General features: G+C 42.4%; 1 protein-coding gene across 5 annotated transcripts in view; it reads right to left on the bottom strand.

Moving 5' to 3' along the window:
• The window catches only part of cacna1aa (calcium channel, voltage-dependent, P/Q type, alpha 1A subunit, a), an 83,339-nt gene that overhangs the window by 8,395 nt on the left and 56,291 nt on the right, over window positions 1-18,653 (bottom strand). For 3 of the 5 annotated variants that reach the window (XM_029437479.1, XM_029437480.1, XM_029437481.1), the window contains exons 36-46: window positions 18,402-18,467; window positions 18,028-18,125; window positions 17,775-17,925; window positions 17,051-17,178; window positions 14,752-14,848; window positions 9,566-9,680; window positions 8,902-9,009; window positions 7,451-7,554; window positions 5,376-5,491; window positions 4,582-4,714; window positions 2,070-2,183 (exon numbers count right to left, since the gene is read on the bottom strand). In XM_029437479.1, the coding sequence (XP_029293339.1) occupies window positions 2,070-2,183; window positions 4,582-4,714; window positions 5,376-5,491; window positions 7,451-7,554; window positions 8,902-9,009; window positions 9,566-9,680; window positions 14,752-14,848; window positions 17,051-17,178; window positions 17,775-17,925; window positions 18,028-18,125; window positions 18,402-18,467 (1,230 nt within the window). Of the gene's footprint in view, window positions 1-2,069; window positions 2,184-4,581; window positions 4,715-5,375; window positions 5,492-7,450; window positions 7,555-8,901; window positions 9,010-9,565; window positions 9,681-13,681; window positions 13,779-14,751; window positions 14,849-17,050; window positions 17,179-17,774; window positions 17,926-18,027; window positions 18,126-18,401; window positions 18,468-18,653 lie in introns of all 5 variants that reach the window. The other 2 variants (XM_029437483.1, XM_029437482.1) reach the window with 2 other exon arrangements.

Genomic DNA, 18,653 nt, shown 5'->3' with positions numbered 1-18,653 from the left:
TCAGTACTCACACATAAATACTCTCCCACTTAAACGCATTTCAACAAATTTCTTGCATGCATGTGTGAATGGAGACTCGGACTGGGAAACACTGACGACATCATTATAGACGAGCACACAGGCATGAGGACAGAGAGCAACAAAGCACTAGCAGCAGCTGAGAGAGAGAGAGACAGAGACACAGAGGCCACGAGACAGTGTGGCATGACTGTTGATGATTCCAAACCCAAAGGTGCATGAGAGAAGTAGCCAAGGATGCTGGGATCAGTTTGGAAGCTGGGCTGGAATCAGAATTGGTCATGCCAAAAAAGGTTTGTCCTAATACAATTGAAAGAAAGCTCCTCCCATGATAAAGAGACAACATGGAGACATGACAAATGGCAGGGGGAGGGAGTTCCAAGAGTGTGTGAGAGTGAAAGTGTGAGAGAAAAGAGAAAGAGAGACGAGACAGGGTAGACAGGGTACATACACTGAGGTTACTGCCACGTTGTCTCCCTTTCCTCCGCTGCTGTATGAGCACAGAGAAGACACACGCGCACAGTTACACACACACACACACACACACACACACACACACACACACACACACACACGCAGACACACACACGCAGACACACACAGAGCCACAAATGCACCCAAGGTGAGGTCACACACAGAAGAAGGGAGGAAGAGAAGTAAGGGAGACAGGAATGGATTGATACACAATGAAAGAGAAAAGGGGTACAGTTCAGTAACAAGTAGAAACCATAGAGTGTTAGGTGGAGGTTGAACCCAGAAAGAGATGGTGTACCAGAGTGGAGAGAGGAAAGAAAACAGACAGAAAGAGAAGAAGGGACAGAGAAAGTGAGTCTGATTAGACATCGAAGCAGCAGTGAAGGTGGAAGAGAAACACTTACCACAGAGACTGGGGGGTGGTTGGAGCCAAAACAGGGTTATATAGACGATGTCTCCATGAAAATGCTCAATCAACGGCACCACGGTCACAACAGCAATGACGACAATCAGCGAAATACACGCACAAATGGATATGCATACACACACACACACACACACATACATACACACACACACACACGCACACACACACGCACACACACACGCACACACACATACACGTGTAGTCGACTCAACAGCAGACAACAGTGACAGAAACAGTGTTTCAGGGCACAGACAACGGTGAGCGGCACATCCACAACACACACACACGTGTAACACACACACACACACACATACACACACATCTGTAACACATCATGCTGGTTCCAGTCCTGGTGGACAAAAAAAATAAGCCCCCAAAATTCTAATAGAGTTTAGCCCGGGCAAAACCTTTAATAGGAAGGAAGAGACAGTTTAGTAGAAAAACAACAAGAAAAAGATAAATAAATCAGGGTCTTTACAAAAGAAGAGGAAATAATGACGGGCAGCGAAGTGTGTAAACTGTATATGTATGTGTGTGCACATTTGTATTTATAAATATGTTGTGCGCATATGACAACCAGAGCACTCACCAGAGTATGAAACAGTATAAAATGGATGAGTGTTAGATGGAAACGGGACAACCACGGTTAAAAAAACCTCCATGCAGGTGTCAGGATGAGAGGAAGAGAAGACGACAACAGAAGAAGAAGAAGAAGAAGAAGAAGAAGAAGAAGAAGAAGAAGAGAAAAGGAGCAGAAGATCTCACTTTGCCTTGCTGTGACCCTTTTGAATTCAAGTTTGGAGTGCAACATTTCAGCAAAACATTTCCATGTTTTAGCCAGAAATATTGTCACGATAGGAAATCTTGTTTAATGGTGGTCACATTACTGGTGATTCTAAAGGAACATGTAACCTTTGCCCAGTACAACACCAGTGGCAGTAGGCATTTGTCAATAAGGTCTTTATTTGGCAGAAACCTTTTTGACCCTGTGGCAAACCTTTTCCAACATGGATTCGAGTAACCACAGCAATAAATCTTCAAGCAACAAGTCAGACCTTTGAGAATACGATCTTTTCAAACCAAAATGAGATGAGGAACAGAGATAATGAGGGAAATAGAAAGAGAGTGGAAAGGTGAGAATGCTGCTCACTTGGTTGTCGCCTGGGAGGCGGGGCATGGAAGCGGCCCTGCCATGGCCTTCCATTGGTGGAAAGTGCTCAGTATCCGAGTAACCATCCTGCCCCATCTCTCTCATCTCTACCGTCTGAAAACAGAGCAGGAGAGCAGGAGATGGTGTGACGGCTGCCATGAAAACTGACTGGGAGTAGGGGGATAGGTGGGAAAGTTTGTTATCCAAAGAAAACAGAGAATTGAGGGTCTCAGAGAGGTAAAAGTAGTCAGTGGGAGAATTTGGTGAGTGTGTGAGTGTGAGGAGGGACTTTGCCTTTGTTTGTTGTTTTGGTTTTAAAGTGTGCGATGAATGAAACAGGAATCGAGTGTTTGGGTCTTAAGATCGTGAGTATACTCCAAATAAAATCTAATTTCATGTTTGCAAAGGCTGCCGTCAAAAATGGAGCGTCACGCAAATGCAAAGATTCTTTGTTTAATGGCATCGATGCCAAATGGAGAAGCTTGTGAGTCACAGCAGGAATTGATTTCAAGGGGAACTCACATGCAGCCCAGAGGACATGTGAAAAATACAACCGATCACATGACAGTGCATGCGCTGATGCAATGTAGGCACGACAGGAGGTTGCGTGAAAATGTTGCCACATTGTTGTCGAAGTCCAGCATGTTGTTTTCAGGTACTACCATGCAAAGTATCCGGCGCAAATATGCCAAATTCTATTTTGTTTGGAGTATACCTTGACAAATGGAGCTAAATATGGCATCCGGGGCTGTATAGAACTAACCCTAACCCTTTAATCATTAGCTGAGATGGAGTACCAGCTATTTCATTCATTCAGAAAAGATCAGAGAAAATATAATAAACTCTAAATGATGTAATATTAGAAAAATAAACGCAGCATGTGCTCACTGCTCATTGACTCTGTCGGTCCTCTCGTTACATTTTAGTGTTTGGGTGTTGTCTTCCTATAAAAGCATTTGTCCTGTTGTTGTTTGTGCTTTATGATTTGATTCACTTCGGGTTATCATTCAAACTAGTTTGAATGAAGCCGACAGCCACTCTCTTCTCTCCAGCTCCTGAGTTTAAACTTCTCCAGACCTCTGTTGATTGATATGGAGAAGTGGCTGTGTGATAGGCCTGACTGATACAGAGACCAGTCAGGCCCTCCAGGAGGTCTTACAAGCAGAGAGGTTTAACAGCATGATGACAAAGACATGAACCACTCTGAAGACAGAAGAGGCAAAGATTGACTCTCAATGAAATATGGAAATGTACGGCGAAGGAAAAATTCAGTAAGATAAAAAATTGTGTTAAGAGACAGTTTTGAGAGATGGAACTAATCAAAGGAAAGTTTAACGCCATGTCCAATGCTAACAGAAAAATCGAGGTGTAAGAGATCACAGGACATGAAAATGACCTACTCAGCAGAAACAATAAAGGCAACAAGGCAGTAACGAAGGGACAGTATGAGCTCTGACTTTCTTTGTTTTGGGCCAAAGTGGCTTCGACTATATAGTAGTGCAGTATTTAAGAAGAATGTTTATCTTCACAACTACTGACAAGCTTTGCCCTCAGTCATAAGTGTAGGTTAATATTGCTGATACAGATAGCACTGGAATGGGGTGTAAAAACATGAAACAAGAAGCAAGTCAATGCCCTGATCAACAAAAGATTGCAATATTTCTACTTTAAAGCTTGGGTAGGTAACATTGGAGAAGGCAATTAGAGTGAGCTAGATTTTAAAATGATCCAACTGACAAACCCAGCTCTGTGTTGCCAGCTGTTTTCCCCTGAAAGTAGCTAGCAGCGCTAGCTCGCAAAGTCGGTAAATCAAATTAGAAAGTGGCCAAGTTTGCAACACTGACAGCCCGTTCCTTCAGGCCTCCCTCTAAAGCCACTCTCATTATCATTATGAACGTAATGTATCATATCGAATGTAAACAACAAACATGGCTTTTGTTAGTCCTCACAGCTGTCAAGCTAGCAGCTTGTGAAAGATGATTGCGCGGGCAGAATGAGCGCAAAATCCTTTTATTTGGGCCGAATGAAAGGATTGGACGCACTTATTAGAGTCCTGCGATAGCTACACATCAGTTTTTTGGCAGAGGATTTAAATGATTGATTGCTGTTCGGGATGTAAAGAGTATTTCAACAAATATATGAAATATAAATTCTAAAATACATTACCCACCCTAGCTTTAACCTCAGGTGTAATGAAGGGTAACACAAACCTGATGTCCTTGTGTCTTCTTCTAATTCATGTAACACACAGGGGTCATGAATAAAGGAGAGACCGCTTTCAATCTGTGACTGCATGAGATCCTAATTCATTTTACCACTCAAGTGTCCTCAATTGTTCTTTGGGAGTTCATTTGGTAGCAATGACATGAAAGTAAAAACAAATGTTGAATGGGTCGAGTGTTTGAGTCCACAGAAACTTGGTGTGCGACAAAGATGTATTTTATTTGTATAGTGTGTGTGTTTGTGCTGTTAGATGTCTGGTCCTGGGAGTGTGCCTGTAGGAGCTTTCTACCTGAGAGTTGCTCATGCTTCCCAGGCTGTCCTCAGGGTGTCCCTCAGGGCTCCAGCTGCCAACCTTCTCGGACATCTCCTGAGCACGAGCCGTCACCCAAGATTGGCTCTCCGAGACTCCGCCCTGCACCGGCCTATGACACACACAAACATTACATCACAGACACATCATTTTTTTAAAGAAATACTTCACCCACAAAATGATCATTTGTATATTAACTGCTTACCGCTCTTTACCCTGAATTCTTAAAGAAAACTTTGTTTTACTTGCATGCCTCCACGCTGAATGACTAATACATTTTAAAAAATGCAGAAAATTCTTACCGGGACCACGTTGAACAACAGCAAAGCAACATCAAAACACCCGTTTACAAACTCTCACACAAATCATGCAGTATAATCAAAGTCTCATTTATCCAGCCGTATGCTCACTACTTTACAAACACATGCATTTTCATGTGTTTCAGTGTTTTAAATAGTAATGTTTTAGTGAAAACGAATGTGTCTGGGAAGTAACGAGCATCCAACGTGATAAATGAGACTTGGATTATGCTGCACGAGCGATGCTGATGCTTTGATATAGTTTAGCTGCCGTTAAACGCGGTCATCAAGACTCTCCTTTTTAGGATTGGAGGTGGAGGCATGCGAGAAAAACAAAGGTTTTGTTCAAGAATTCAAGTTAACAAGGGTGTGAGTGATTGATATCCAAATGGTCATTTTGTGGGTGAAGTATTCCTTTAAACTAGTCTGCTTTACTCCTGTAAAGTAAAACATGACAACCAGCATCCAACTCACAGGCCGTTGACAGTCCCTGTTATCTCAGGTGGAGGGAGGGCGTTGTTAAGTCCCGGACCCCCATCCTGGGCGGGGGAAGGTGGCTCCACGCGCTGAAACAGTAATGGCGTTCGATTCTGTGTGAGATATACAACATGGCCGTCGCCAGCTATCAGGCAGACTGACAGGGAAATGGAGGGAGAAGGGGCAGAGCAGGAACAGAGGGCATGTAGAGAGGGGGCTGTCGACTGAAGCAAGGCCAGGCAAAAGACGTAATGGAGGAGTAATAAACGGGAGGGAGGGATTCTTGAGCAACTGATGCCCAGCAGCTAGCAAGAGAAAGACATGGGTGGACTCAAAGTGCATTCTAGGACCTGGCAACCCTTTGAGGCGTCCAGGTCCAGGACTCTAAACGGTAGAGTGCTTTATACGGTCCAATAAGGAAGTGGAATTCACCCACTCAGTCTGGAGCTCAGGGTAGAATAAAAAAGAATGATCAGTGATCATTCAGGGTTTCATCTGATGATCAGTTGTCATCCGATGATGGGCCTAAATACTCTAATAGTGGTAGAAAACATAGGAGAAAACATAACATTTTTTCACAGCAGGGGAAGTAGAATTGGTACCGACATAAAGGGGAGAAATAAAAGAGGGGCCTCGTTCAAAGGAGGGATGGAGGACATCATGGCAGATTAACAAGGCAACAATCCTGTGGAGGGGAACATACAGCAGGTGAAATGCATGATGGGACAATGCTACATTCGTTGTCATTCAGGTATTAGTCATCTACTTAAGAAGTTTCAACAGTACTACCTAATAACCGCCTTTCACAATTTCAAAGTGGTCTTTAACCTGTTACACATGCAAGTTAGAAAGCTTTGTGATATTAGAATGTTACGTAAACCTTAATTAAAATCCCCACCGTGGCAAACCTTCCATCTATGAGTGCAAGCACTGACTACGATATAATGTATAACTTGTAAAACACACTTTTAAATTGTCGTGTGTTGGTACCTGCACTAATTATAATTGGTGGATGATGAAACACTGCAGAGGTCTCTCACTGGGTGTTGCTACAACATACGATAGCCCGGTCGAGACAATGTAGGTGGCAGGTGGAGCTGCGAAATAAGTGGGGTAGATAAAACAATGGGTCTATAGTGGGGCACTGCATGAGGCCAGAGGACTGTAAAGGAAGGAGGATGGGAAAAGGTGTGTGAGGAAGCAATAAGAGGCTGAAAGAGGTTTGCTGATGTTTGAGAGACTTCGTAAGTATCTTTACACGTGCAATGGAATATCAGGTTGCTGAGTGTGGTCAGGAGCATGCAGCTCTTCAAATAATTATGGTCCGAGCTGCCTGCATAAACTTGTTGAGGACCATTACATTTCAGTTCTAATAAGATATCATCTTCTGATCTCATGCGGAGGGCGGTCAGCTCTGTCATTTACCTGAAGAGTAGGGTGCAGCAATATCATAATGCAAATCTAACAGTCCAAGGTTACAAGCATGGGTGATAGGGAGTGAGGAGGTATCGCATCTTCACAAACAGTCGACAAGGAAGAGAATAAAGAGCTCGGCAAAAGTAGCCATTATGAGGGCTCCCATTATGTTTCAGCCATGGGCACCTCAGGGGCTGTGACAACACTTGAGCCTGCTTAAAAACAAACCAAGCAGTTTCAGGCATATAAATGCTAAATAACTGCAACAAATTGGTACAAATAATGGGCTAAATTAGCATTTTAAATTTTGAAGTATATTTAAATAATGAATAAAAAAAATGTTCTGCCAATTCTAAAATCAAGAAATAACAAACTTTGCCCAGCAGATGGCAGCACTGTTTTGTCTGTTACAGAAGGAGCGTTGCATATCGGGAGATAGGAGAATCTATTAGATTGCTGAATTGTTGTGCTCACACCCTGTATGCCCCTTTTAGGTGACTGAATAAGGACTCCTCCTTGGATGTGGACAGAGGTTGTCACAGCCCAGGCTTACATGAATGGGACTACAGCCCTGCAGATTTTGGATTCAGTGCGTCAGTCTGCCTTTGACTTTAAAGGTTTGGATGCAGGTGCTTTTCTCCTTGAGACAGCAGTACCTGCTCATCACGAAGAGCCTGCGAGCGCTTGATCTTGCTCTGTCGGTAGTACTCCATGATCATCATAGCAGCGTAGATTTTCCCCACTGTCAGGTCTGTGGCTGCTGAGAGAATGACAAGTTACCCTGCAAGATTAGACCTTTGGTATGGACCCTGAGCGCGAGGAATGGTAGAAAGGGGTGAGGCATGCACACAAAACAGAGAAACATCTTACACACACAACATTGAGCAAATAGTCTTTTCACAGACGGATAGATTTTTTTTTTTTTTTTACTGTATCTTACTTTAGTTTAACACTACATAGCATTTATATTTTTCACAGGTAAAATCTTGAAATCAAAGCATCTCACTTTATATAGATAAAACAAAATTCAGTCGCTCTCAGAAAATGCAATCATGTGATCTGAAGAATCAACACAAAAGAAAACTCATGCATTTCATAAACTAAAGCAACTGCTGTTTCATGCAACTAGTGCATTAGCACCTGTGCATTTGTGTAACACCACTAAAAAATATACAGTATCAAGCAAAGCCAGCCTAGTGCACACAGCTGCCCACCCCTGAAGTGAAAAGACGTCTATAGAGAGTTGATCTATAGTGAGGCACCCTCTGATCTCAGGCACAGAGAGGTGGAGAGGTGTTGGGTCTAAGACTATATTCTGATGAGTGTGGGTTCTGTAGCTGAAAGAAAGGATAGGAGTTGGCTACATTCACACCAAATAAGGTGACAGGGTGCGAAGCTGCAGGGTTGTGCGGCGGCGTGGGATTGTCACTTAAATGGCTCATTTGTGTGACATCATGTTGTGAACTTTATCCCCTCATGCAGCACAAGGATACTTATTATTTTTCGTCATAGCGATTTTATGATTCCGACTTTTCCAACTGCGCTCGAAGGCAACTTCATTAATTTCACAGCAGCTAGACAAGAAAAGATGGAGGGACTGTGCCTCGTGCTGGAACTTGTTTCAGAAATTAACTTTACCAAAGAATTGCTTCAACGAACATCAAGGTTCATTCAAGTCAGCTGTTAAACTACTTTTACGTCGCTGCGTTTTCTTTTTCCACCATCCCCTGCGGAGGCTGACCGCCGCAACCATAAATGACATCCCCACCCAAATGAATGGGAGGACAGAGTTTAGTCGCACTGCCTGATTTGGTGTGAATGCAGCCTTAGGGTGTTGCATGTGTGTGGTTGTTCTGCGTCTACAGTGCAGCCTGTTCTTTGTTAGTTCTTCTGTTTGTTTTTCTTCATGTTCACATAATTATGTCGTCCTAGATCTGAGGTGTATGGGTGTGGATGTGTGGGGTTATGTGCCAGCTGTATCAGAGGGTGCAGCAGTGAGAGAGACTGACTGAGAGAAGCGGTCCTCAGGTGGCGTGAAGATAATCAACGTTGGAGCACTGGGCGGCACAGGGTGGCTGCATCCAAGCCACAACACTCTGCAACTTACACTTGTGAGGCGTAACCAGCAAATCCAGAGTCTTCTGCGAGAGGTTGGGCCAGATCGCCATCATCTCTTTCCTCAGCTCTGCGTCCATCTGGTGCTTGTCAACACCACCTAAGCAGATTTCAACAAACACGCGCATGCACATACATACAGATACATATGCACATATATAGATAGATACACGGACATGCCCAAGTACATGGACACACATTAATTTAGACACACGCAGAAATGTACATTAATAGTTTACACATACAAGTGCACACAAACCATTCATACTCATTCAGATTGAAGCACAAAAGTATAAGAGAGGACATACAAACAGGAAAACAAAGACAAACAAACACAGTTTTATTAGTAAGGTTATGACAATAGCTATGATCGAATCATAACTGCATTGACAAATGTACACAGGTTGTTACATGTTTGTGACAGAACCTTGATTCCACAGGATCTCAACCTTCAGCCTCACACACAACATGCTACTACACTCAGCATCAACTGCCATAGAAATCACTCTGTACTTAAGATACAAGCATCAGGAAGAGCTGAAGGTTTCTGTGTTCAGCACAGAAATAGCAGTCGGCATTGCACTACGGAGGAAATAAGAAAAAGGAGAAGAAAGTATGTGAAAACTGGACAAAAGGAGGTAAGAGGGATTCCAAACCTTCAGCACCCTTGGCGATCTTGATGTCCAGTGCTGTGCGGATCAAGGCCATGAGAGTGGAGTTGAAGTGGACCGTGTTGTCATCGGCCACAGGCAGATCCATACGGAGCAGTCTCTGTGGGAGAGCCAATCAGGGTGAGCGGTGAGAGAATGGGGAAGTAAGCGGGGTGGCATGTATGTGGAACCTCCAGGTGACAAGGGGGAGGGGCGTTGAGTCGGTGGCAGGGAGGGGAGGGGGAGAAGGGAGGGGTCTGGGTAAAGAAGTTCAAGGAGCTGTGCATAGTATCTGTAGCAGGCTCTGACTCGATCAGCCTGTTACAAATGTCTCAGACTCAGCTAGTGTCAAATCAGGCATATTTAATATTCAGTGCAAAGTAGGAATTCACAGATTTGAATCTGTCTCGTCGTGTGAAAGAACCTGTGAGTGCAAAGGTATTAAATGAAGACATTTTATTTTAGATCCCTCGACTTATATATCCATTTATTTCAAAACTGTAATGTTATGAATGTATGTTTGTTGACATTCAGAAGACCTCACAGGTTGGTTAAACTGGCGATATTGAGCCTTCAATGAAGAAACAAGAGGACAGGCTGAGCAGCAGCTACTATTACCCAGAGCTCCCCCTAGGGGTTTGGAGGTTCACAGTGAAAACAACAGCAACCTAATGATTAACCAATAAACCAAAAGTATCCAAGGGGCCAGTATAAGGAAAGGGAACACTTTGGTTTTCGTTTATTGGTTTGATCCTTTATAGGTCTTGTTGGTTTATAATTCGGACAATACAAGGACACACACCAACTCACAGATGACTGAGTGAAGTTCGTGTGTGTTTGGTGACAGAAGACGGCGACAACCCAAACATGCAGCTAATCATGCCTCCTCCACACCCCAATTAAATGCCTCTCCTTAAATCCATCCATTAAAAACTTTTTTTTAAAGTCTCTATTCCCCCAAACCGTTCTTGCACATCCCACCCTCATGCGGCATGCGATGCACACGCAATATGCCACTCAGGACAAGCAGCTGCGCAGCCGTACACAGAAAGCATCCTCTGTTGGCGACATTACAATGAGTTTGTGAGTTGTTTTAACGTGGCTGTTATTGGAGGGAATAAGAACATCTGTAGACGATGGGGCTACGCTGAAATAATAGAGCAGCTAGCTCTATTGCTAATTATCTGATGTCTAATGTGTGAAAAATGGGCACAGACTTGGAGGGTTAATAGGTGAGAGAGAGCAGCATTCTGTGGAAAAAGAAAGAAGAAGAAACAAAAAAAATGGCCACCTAAAATGCAGATGATTGTTCAGGTTCAAGGAAATATGAGGTGAAAAGAAATATTTCTTCTGCCAGAAAATAGATATAATAAGTGTTGGAAGGGAAAGCTTGAGGGAAAGAGATGATAGAGAAATGAAAATCAATAGGTTAATAGGTTATGAGCTGGAGCGTGTAAAGAGAAAAATGTGACCAAAAATAGACAAACAAAAGAAAAAACTATGTCAAGAAAACATCACCAGACTTAGTTGGCCGTGTCTCTAAGAAAGCGGTCCTGCCTGAAGGCTCTGCCGTCTCTTTTCAGGACAGAGAAGATTGAAGGTTAAAAGCAGTGGAGCTAGATGGGTCATTGTTCTGTGGACTGGTTGGAAGGTCGACGGTAACGTTTGGATTTCTCTCATTGGCAAAGTGCTCAGGGGAAGTTGTACGGGAGGTAAGGCATAAACTCAGAGATGGCGACCTTCTTGAAAATTCTTCCAGTAGTAATTATCAAGGGGCAGATTAAGATGTTAGGGAAGCCAAAACCATACATGTAAAGCATGTTAGGATGTTTTAGTTCAGGGAGGAGGCTTTTAGGGAAGAAATGTTTGAGGATAAAACCAAAAAGATGAGGAGAGAAAGAGAGCATCTAATGTCAGGTTGGGGTTATAAAATAAAAACATGAGAAAGAGACAGAGGTGCAAAAACCTGGGTCAAATAATACATTTCAATCCACACAGGTAACAACCTTTATGCTTTCCTTATTAGTATATTCAAATGAAGATCATAGATGGATATTTCTTTATAGGACATTAACATTACACAGTAGTAGTAGACCGATTAATCGGGAAGATTAACATTATTTTTTCAGTTAAGTAAGTTTAAACATTTTGCTATCTGCTGTTAAATGCTGTTGTTAACTATACTTAAACTTTATTTATTTTCCTACAGTTAAATTTGTTTGTTTCCCCTGATACATTTTTTTAAAGAATTTGAAATAAGTGCACTGCAGACAGAGTGCAGATCTACTTAAGCAAACAGACACAACGCCGACAATAACAGTGTCAAATAAATGTTCATTTAAACATACAATATGTCATTTTCAGCCACTAGGGGGCTCTTATCAAAACATTAACAGTTTGTCTTTGCACACAGCTTCTTCCGACCAGGATTACTTTATTGTTCATTGTTCAGTACGTTTTTACTGGGAGCTGAATTAACTGCAATAAACAGGCCCGGTGAGTAAAGCTGGAAAAAACGGTAAAGCAGTTTCTTTTAAAAAGATCAGAGATTCCCTGGTGAACTCAGGGCGGAGCAGCTACGAGCTAAAGGCTAAATTTGTCCATTTTGTTTCTCTGAAAAATTAAGATTAAAATCATTCATCAAATATAGAATTAAAAACGTCAAATCGGCAAAATAAATTGGCCATTGGCCACCCTGCGCTTTGAATATTGGTATCAGTAAGAAAGAAAATGAGTTTGGTATTCCTTCATTGACTGGAACCCTCTTTGACGCACTATAAATTGCCCTTGTATTTAAGCTCTATCCATATGGAAATAGTATAAAATGTCAGTACTATTTGCCCCAGGTCTGCTGGAGAAGGAGAAGGGAGGTGGATAAAGCGATGGTGAGCGATGGGGTGATCTCCTGTGCCTACAGGCTGTTTGGCCGGCTGCCCTGTGAGGCTCACAGTGATCTGCCAATGATGTTTCATGAGACTGAGACTGAATGAGTCACGTTGATCACAAGAGGTGTTAACAGGAACATGTGGTAACATAAAGGCAAATTAGTTGTTATCATTCTGTATATTTCTATTCTGATAACAATTTGTGTAAGATAAATTGTGTCTGTGCTGATTCTATGACAGACGGTTTGTGCATGGGGTTGGTGGTTATCGGCCATGCAGAAGGCAGGTGAGGGAGTGTATATGTGTGGGGAGGGGAGCAATATGCAGAGATGAGGGGGGCTGGAAACAGAATAGAACTGCATTGACGACAGAACCAAAGGACAAAGAGAAGATTGGACTTGCAGATAGAAAAAAAGGCTGCTTGGGGGCTTGGAGCTGCTACATGAAGGGTGACAGAAAAAGAACTGCTTCTGTATGGCAACCAAAGGCTCTCTGAGGAAAACACATCACTGAGACAAGCCCTTCTGCTCTCTCTACCATTAGAAATAACAGAATATATCTATGTGTAGGTTGGTATGACTGAATTCAGTGTTTGTGTGCATGTGTGCTTGTGTGTCTGCCCCATCCTACAGGACGGAACGAGTCAGAGGACGTAAGTCTAGCGGGCCTTCCAAGCCCTGCTGCACACGCATGTTTGTGTGTAAGAGTGTGTGAGTGTGTGTGTGTCTACATTAGTGAAATGTTTGCCTAATTAATTAATATCTTCATGTTTTTTTTTTTAACTTAGATGTTTAAATAATTGCACTTATGTATACGCTTATTACCATCACTTTAGTTGAAGGATAATATGACCCTATTGATTATAATGTGTGTGGCTTTTGCATGTTTGTATAAGTGTGTGTCTGTCGTACACGGTGCAAACGAGCTGAGAAGGTCCCTCTTTTCGTCCCCTCCTGTGGATACACCCCCCCCTCCCCCCGCCTAACCCTTCTCTCCTAATTGGCTCGCTACCTCCACCCACCAATCCCACACCACCACACAACGCCACAACACCGACCAGCCCACCCCCACTTTCCACGAAAAAGAAAACAGAAACAGAACTAAAGAAACAACGACACTAAAGTTTACACCACGTTGAGCGCTTAAATCCCTGGCACCCTCCCTCCTAGACCCCACCCCCCAAAAAAATCCCGACACCCATAGGAGACTCGGGTGTGAAGATGGGGTCATTTCTGACCTTGTAGGCCACCCGTGCTGGACACCTCTTCCCGAGGCCTAGTGGAGGACACATTTGCCTCAGCATGTCATACATTTCCCTGCAACTGATCCTGCCACTGCATCATCAGCCAGTGCCATCACCCCGTTAACAAAAGCACAAAAAAGGGAGAGATGGAGATAGCGAGAGAGGGAGGGAGAGAGAGAGAGAGAGAGAGAGAGAGAGAGAGAGAGAGAGAGAGAGAGAGAGAGATTGAGGAGGCGAGTGATTAGAAAAGAGAAGAGAGGATCACAGAGTCAGATTGAGAGAGAAAATGGGAGAAAGACCAAAACAAAGTAAAAGAAAAAAACAACAGAAAGACAAGGTTATTGGGCTGATTTGGAGAGACTGTGGCCGTGTGTCTTCTCTATGAGCTACATCACTCGCTAACAGTTGGTCATGTCAAAGAACAGAGGGAGTATATGACAGAGGGAAGGGAGACAACAGGAGGATTGGAATTTGAGAAGTAAATGTTCTCTGATAGTATCTGAAGACAATTCTGTGTAAGCAGGACAAAGGCATATATTTGTGTTTGTGTGACTGTGTGTGTTTGCGCAGAAGAGCAGGGCAGAGCTCGACAGCACGCACCAAGCTGCTGCGGCTCGGACGGGGAGAGAGGGGAGGAAGAGGAAGGGGTGTCAATGCAGTTTCTGTCTTTCCCCCAACCCCCAAAAAACCAAGAACAATGCAACACTACAGTGAGCAACCGTAGCTTGCTACATTATAGCCATGGCTCCAAGCAAAAGAAAGAATATTCAAAAAAGAATGTTTAAAAAAAAAAGAAGTAAAAAAAAAAAGGTTTCATTTACAAAACGTCCTAATGAGGATTTCTTTCTTCCATTTTAATTAGTGCTTTTTACATGCGTCTCTGGGTGTCTGCATTGTCCCGCACATTCTCTTAGCAGTTCAGAATGCAAGTCGATAATGGTGGAAAAGAAGTAGTAAAATTGAAATGAAAAGTAAAAAAATAAAATAAAGCGACATTCACTCCATTCCTGGATGCTGTGGCTAGCAAGTGTGGTTGAGTGATTTTGTTTGAATGGAAGTCAAACCTTGCAGGCCACCCTATGAGGGCATTTCTTGCCTAAGCCGAGAGGCGGGTCGATAACTCGTAATAAACTGTACATGTCCTTATAATGAATGCGCCCGCTGCAAGAAGAATACATGGGAGTTAAGAAACACACACACGTACACACAGGAAAAAACAAACACACATCCAGAAAGAAGAGAGAACATTGGGAGGAAGAGCACAAGAGTGACAAGTACACAGTATCTGAAAATACTTTACAACATATTTACTGTAAATAACAGACTCTGTAGACACATCTGCACCTGAATGCACCTATAGTAAACACACTCTATGCACTTCACTGCATGCCACATATAGTTAAATGTGGTCCTTAGTCCTGCCATTACCAGAGGTGGGATTAAGTCATTGTTTTGCGAGTCACAAGTAAGTGTTAAGTCTTTAAACTCAAGTCCCAAGTCCTAAACTTTAAGTTTTCGAGTCCTAAACAAGTCATTAACAAGTCATAATGTGCCCTTCAACAAATGTAATCCCATTTTCGATTTGTTTTTTGTTGAACTCTGCATAGTTTTTGTTTGTGAACGTAATTATCTTTGGTATAATTTTCTTCAAACTGGCGCTCAGTGACGTTACTGAACGTTATTTTTTAGGTTCTCTCCTGCAGCTTGATTGGATGCTGTCGGATCTGAGGTTGCAGGGAATGAATAGCGTTAACGTTGGTTGATTCGTTGAATATTTTCCAGTCAAAAAGCTCAAGTCCAAGTGAAGTCACGAGTCATTGATGTTGAAGTCGAGTTGAAAATCTTTTTTTGATTTCGTCAAGTCGAGTCTCAAGTCATAAAATCTGTGACTCCAGTCCGACTCCAGTCCAAGTCATGTGACTCGAGTCCACACCTCTGGCTCCTACAGTTTATCTTATCTCTTCCTCCTGTACTCTGTTTTTTCTTTCTCTACTAACCCTCCTTAGTTTGGCAGCCCTTGCCTTCCCCTCTCCAGTCCAACCATTAACTGGATGTGTGCACAATGTAATTAAGGAATTTCAAACAGAGTAGAAAAGCATGTGCTTGGTAAACAGCTAAATGCTTAATAGCTGCTTGTGGATCCACTCCCTGTCAATATGTGTTCAATGTTAAGTGTCTTTGTTTCCTGTCTTCTAATTCCTGTGCAGTGGTGTCCATGTCACAGTCAGTAAGGTGGGGTTGAAAATAGCACCTTAGTGTCAAAGAACAGAACATTCTTAAAGATAATCAGATACCCTTTAGCGCCTTGAGATTGCTTTTAGCTTTGAAAGGCGCTTTATAAATACAATTTATTATTATTATTATTATTATTATTATTATTATTATTATTATTATTATTATTATTATTATTATTGCGTAGGTGTTGCATGCTGTGAAAACACAGATAACATTTTATACATTTCTAAAACAAAGTCAGTTTATTTCTAAGGCATACTAACCATTGAGTTTAGCCTTTGATAACCTGTGATCAACTATTTAATTCTCCCTGCTTAATTTTTCCGATCATTATTCTTCCCTCATTTTAATCTTTTATCCATTCTCTTATTTCTTCTTCCTTTTCTGTCACACTTTCCGTGGTTAGAGCTGGTTGTCTATGTGCAGGCTACAGGTCCGCATGAGGTCAACACACAGGCACTGGAATACAGATACCATGAAACGTAGCATGTCTACACTACACAATTAGACTACAGAGTTGGACAAAGGGGGCTTTGGTTGGAGTGTAGACATTGCCACATTCATTTTTTTTTTACAAGTATGCAGATTCCAGAAGAAGGAACATGTTCGGGAAGGGCGAGGAGATATTTCAGTACATTTTACAGAAAGAAGAAAAAAGAGAAAGAAGGGCAGGGGGGGGGGGGGGGGGGGGGGGGGGGGGGGGCTGTACGGTGTGAGAGAGATAACCAGATGCCTGATGAGGTTATACTCAGATCCGTTACAGACCACTTGCAACTCTTTCACTAGAAAATTCTGTTCTATTAAGCAGTTGATACTTGTGCATTGCTTATTTACTGGATTGTTGAGAAGTTACTGATTTCATTGCATGGGTCTTGCTCTAAGTATGTGAAAACAAGCCCACAAAGTATACAGCTAAGTAATGTCTCTGCGGTTGCATGTGGACTACAGGTGCAAACACAAACAGAAATGTGATATGTTTATGGATATAACTTTTGTTTTCACTTTGTTAGCAAGCAATCAAATGTGTATTATGTCAGTGTCAAGGCCTGCCAATTTACTGTTGTGTGTTCATACGTGTGTGTGTGTGTGTGTGTGTGTGTGTGTGTGTGCATGCACGTTACCACTCACCAGGCAGCAGGATCATACTCGGCCCATATCCTGACATACTCATCCAGGTGGTGAGGTCCCAGTATGGATGAATCTCTAGTCAAGTACTCAAAGTTGTCCATGATGACGGCGACAAACAGATTCAGCATCTACACGCGAACACACAAGTAGAAAGGTTCAACATATGATCTGACCAATAGAGCCATTTAAAACTCACAACAATCATCAGTTTAATAAGTATTAATAGATTATGTTTTTTATGGAACAGCACCGGAAACCTATTGTTGCCTTTCCATTGGTGTATTATTGATTTCCTTTCTGAGCTGTAAATAAGAGCAGCAGAACATCCTGAGACACTGAAGAAGGGCATATCCAGTCAGTTCTTTGTTTAGCTTAAAGACGATGAGAGTGGGACTTTACCATCTGGACTCTTGGGATATGGAAAACCTAGAAGACGTTGCACTGACATGACATAAGAGGGTTTTCTCAAGAAACACAATATTTTCAGGTTTTTCTTTTTTACATTCAAAGCCTCTATTGAGGTAGAATAAATAGGGATGCATAAAATAAACAAAGAAGATGCATTACAATTCTAAAGTCAAAATACAGCCCTAGATGTTTATTGTTTATATCTTTCTATAAAATCCGATCCTTATAGTCCATAATTGATATGTGTTATGCTTTTTCGAATGGTACTACTGGATCACAAAATGGATGGTGTTTTGTTTATGTAGTATGTACTCACCAAGAATGAACAGAAGAAGATGAAGGAGACAAAGTAGAGGTAAGCAAACTGGCTGCCACACTCTGGCTCTGGATTCCCTGCCAGGGGGTCACACTCCTTGGTCCCCAGACATGACAGCATGATCTCGTGCCACGCCTCTCCTGTTGCGCTCCTGAAACACAAAAACATTTTGAGTATAAAGTGCGCCGGGTTTTTTAAGATGGTAATTCAAAAATCCTATACTTTGTTTAGAAGATAACACTGATATCAGCACCTGAATAGCAGCATGAGAGCCTGTATGAAGGTCCTGAAGTTGTTGTGCTGGTTGATGGCACTCTCTCCGTCTTCTTCAATAGCGATATTCCCAAACAGCTGTTGAACCCAATCATACAGTTAACACTGAAGACTATAGCTGTTCCTCAGTGACCTTTCTTTGCCACTAAAGCAAGGCCGAGGACTTTAACACTCTAAAACCGCACACATGATGCTGCTTCCATAATCCTCCTCCTCCTTCCAGTTATGCACCAAATACTTATCCTACTATTATCATCATCCTCCTCCTCCTCTTCATCATCATTATTATCCTACAAATATATATTTAATGTATCCTAAAAGCACCACAGCACTTGAGTTGAGGCTCTCACCCACCTGCATCCCAATGATGGCGTAAATGAAGAACAGCATGGCAATGAGGAGGCAGACATAAGGCAGTGCCTGAGGAGGGAGACATTCATCGTTTGGTATTAAGTTTGAGACATGAGTGCACTGTGCATGTTATACGAGACTGCACCTGGGCACTGTCCAAGTATATATACACAATATTGGATATGTGTATTTCTGTAAAATGCATATGATTTGTGTGTGTGTGTGTGTGTGTGTGTGTGTGTGTGTATGTGTGTG

This window comes from Cottoperca gobio, chromosome 8 (genome assembly GCF_900634415.1).
Source record: "Cottoperca gobio chromosome 8, fCotGob3.1, whole genome shotgun sequence".
NCBI lineage: Eukaryota > Metazoa > Chordata > Actinopteri > Perciformes > Bovichtidae > Cottoperca > Cottoperca gobio.
Note: the sequence above shows the minus strand (reverse complement) of the source record. Positions and strands in the feature narration are given on the sequence as shown.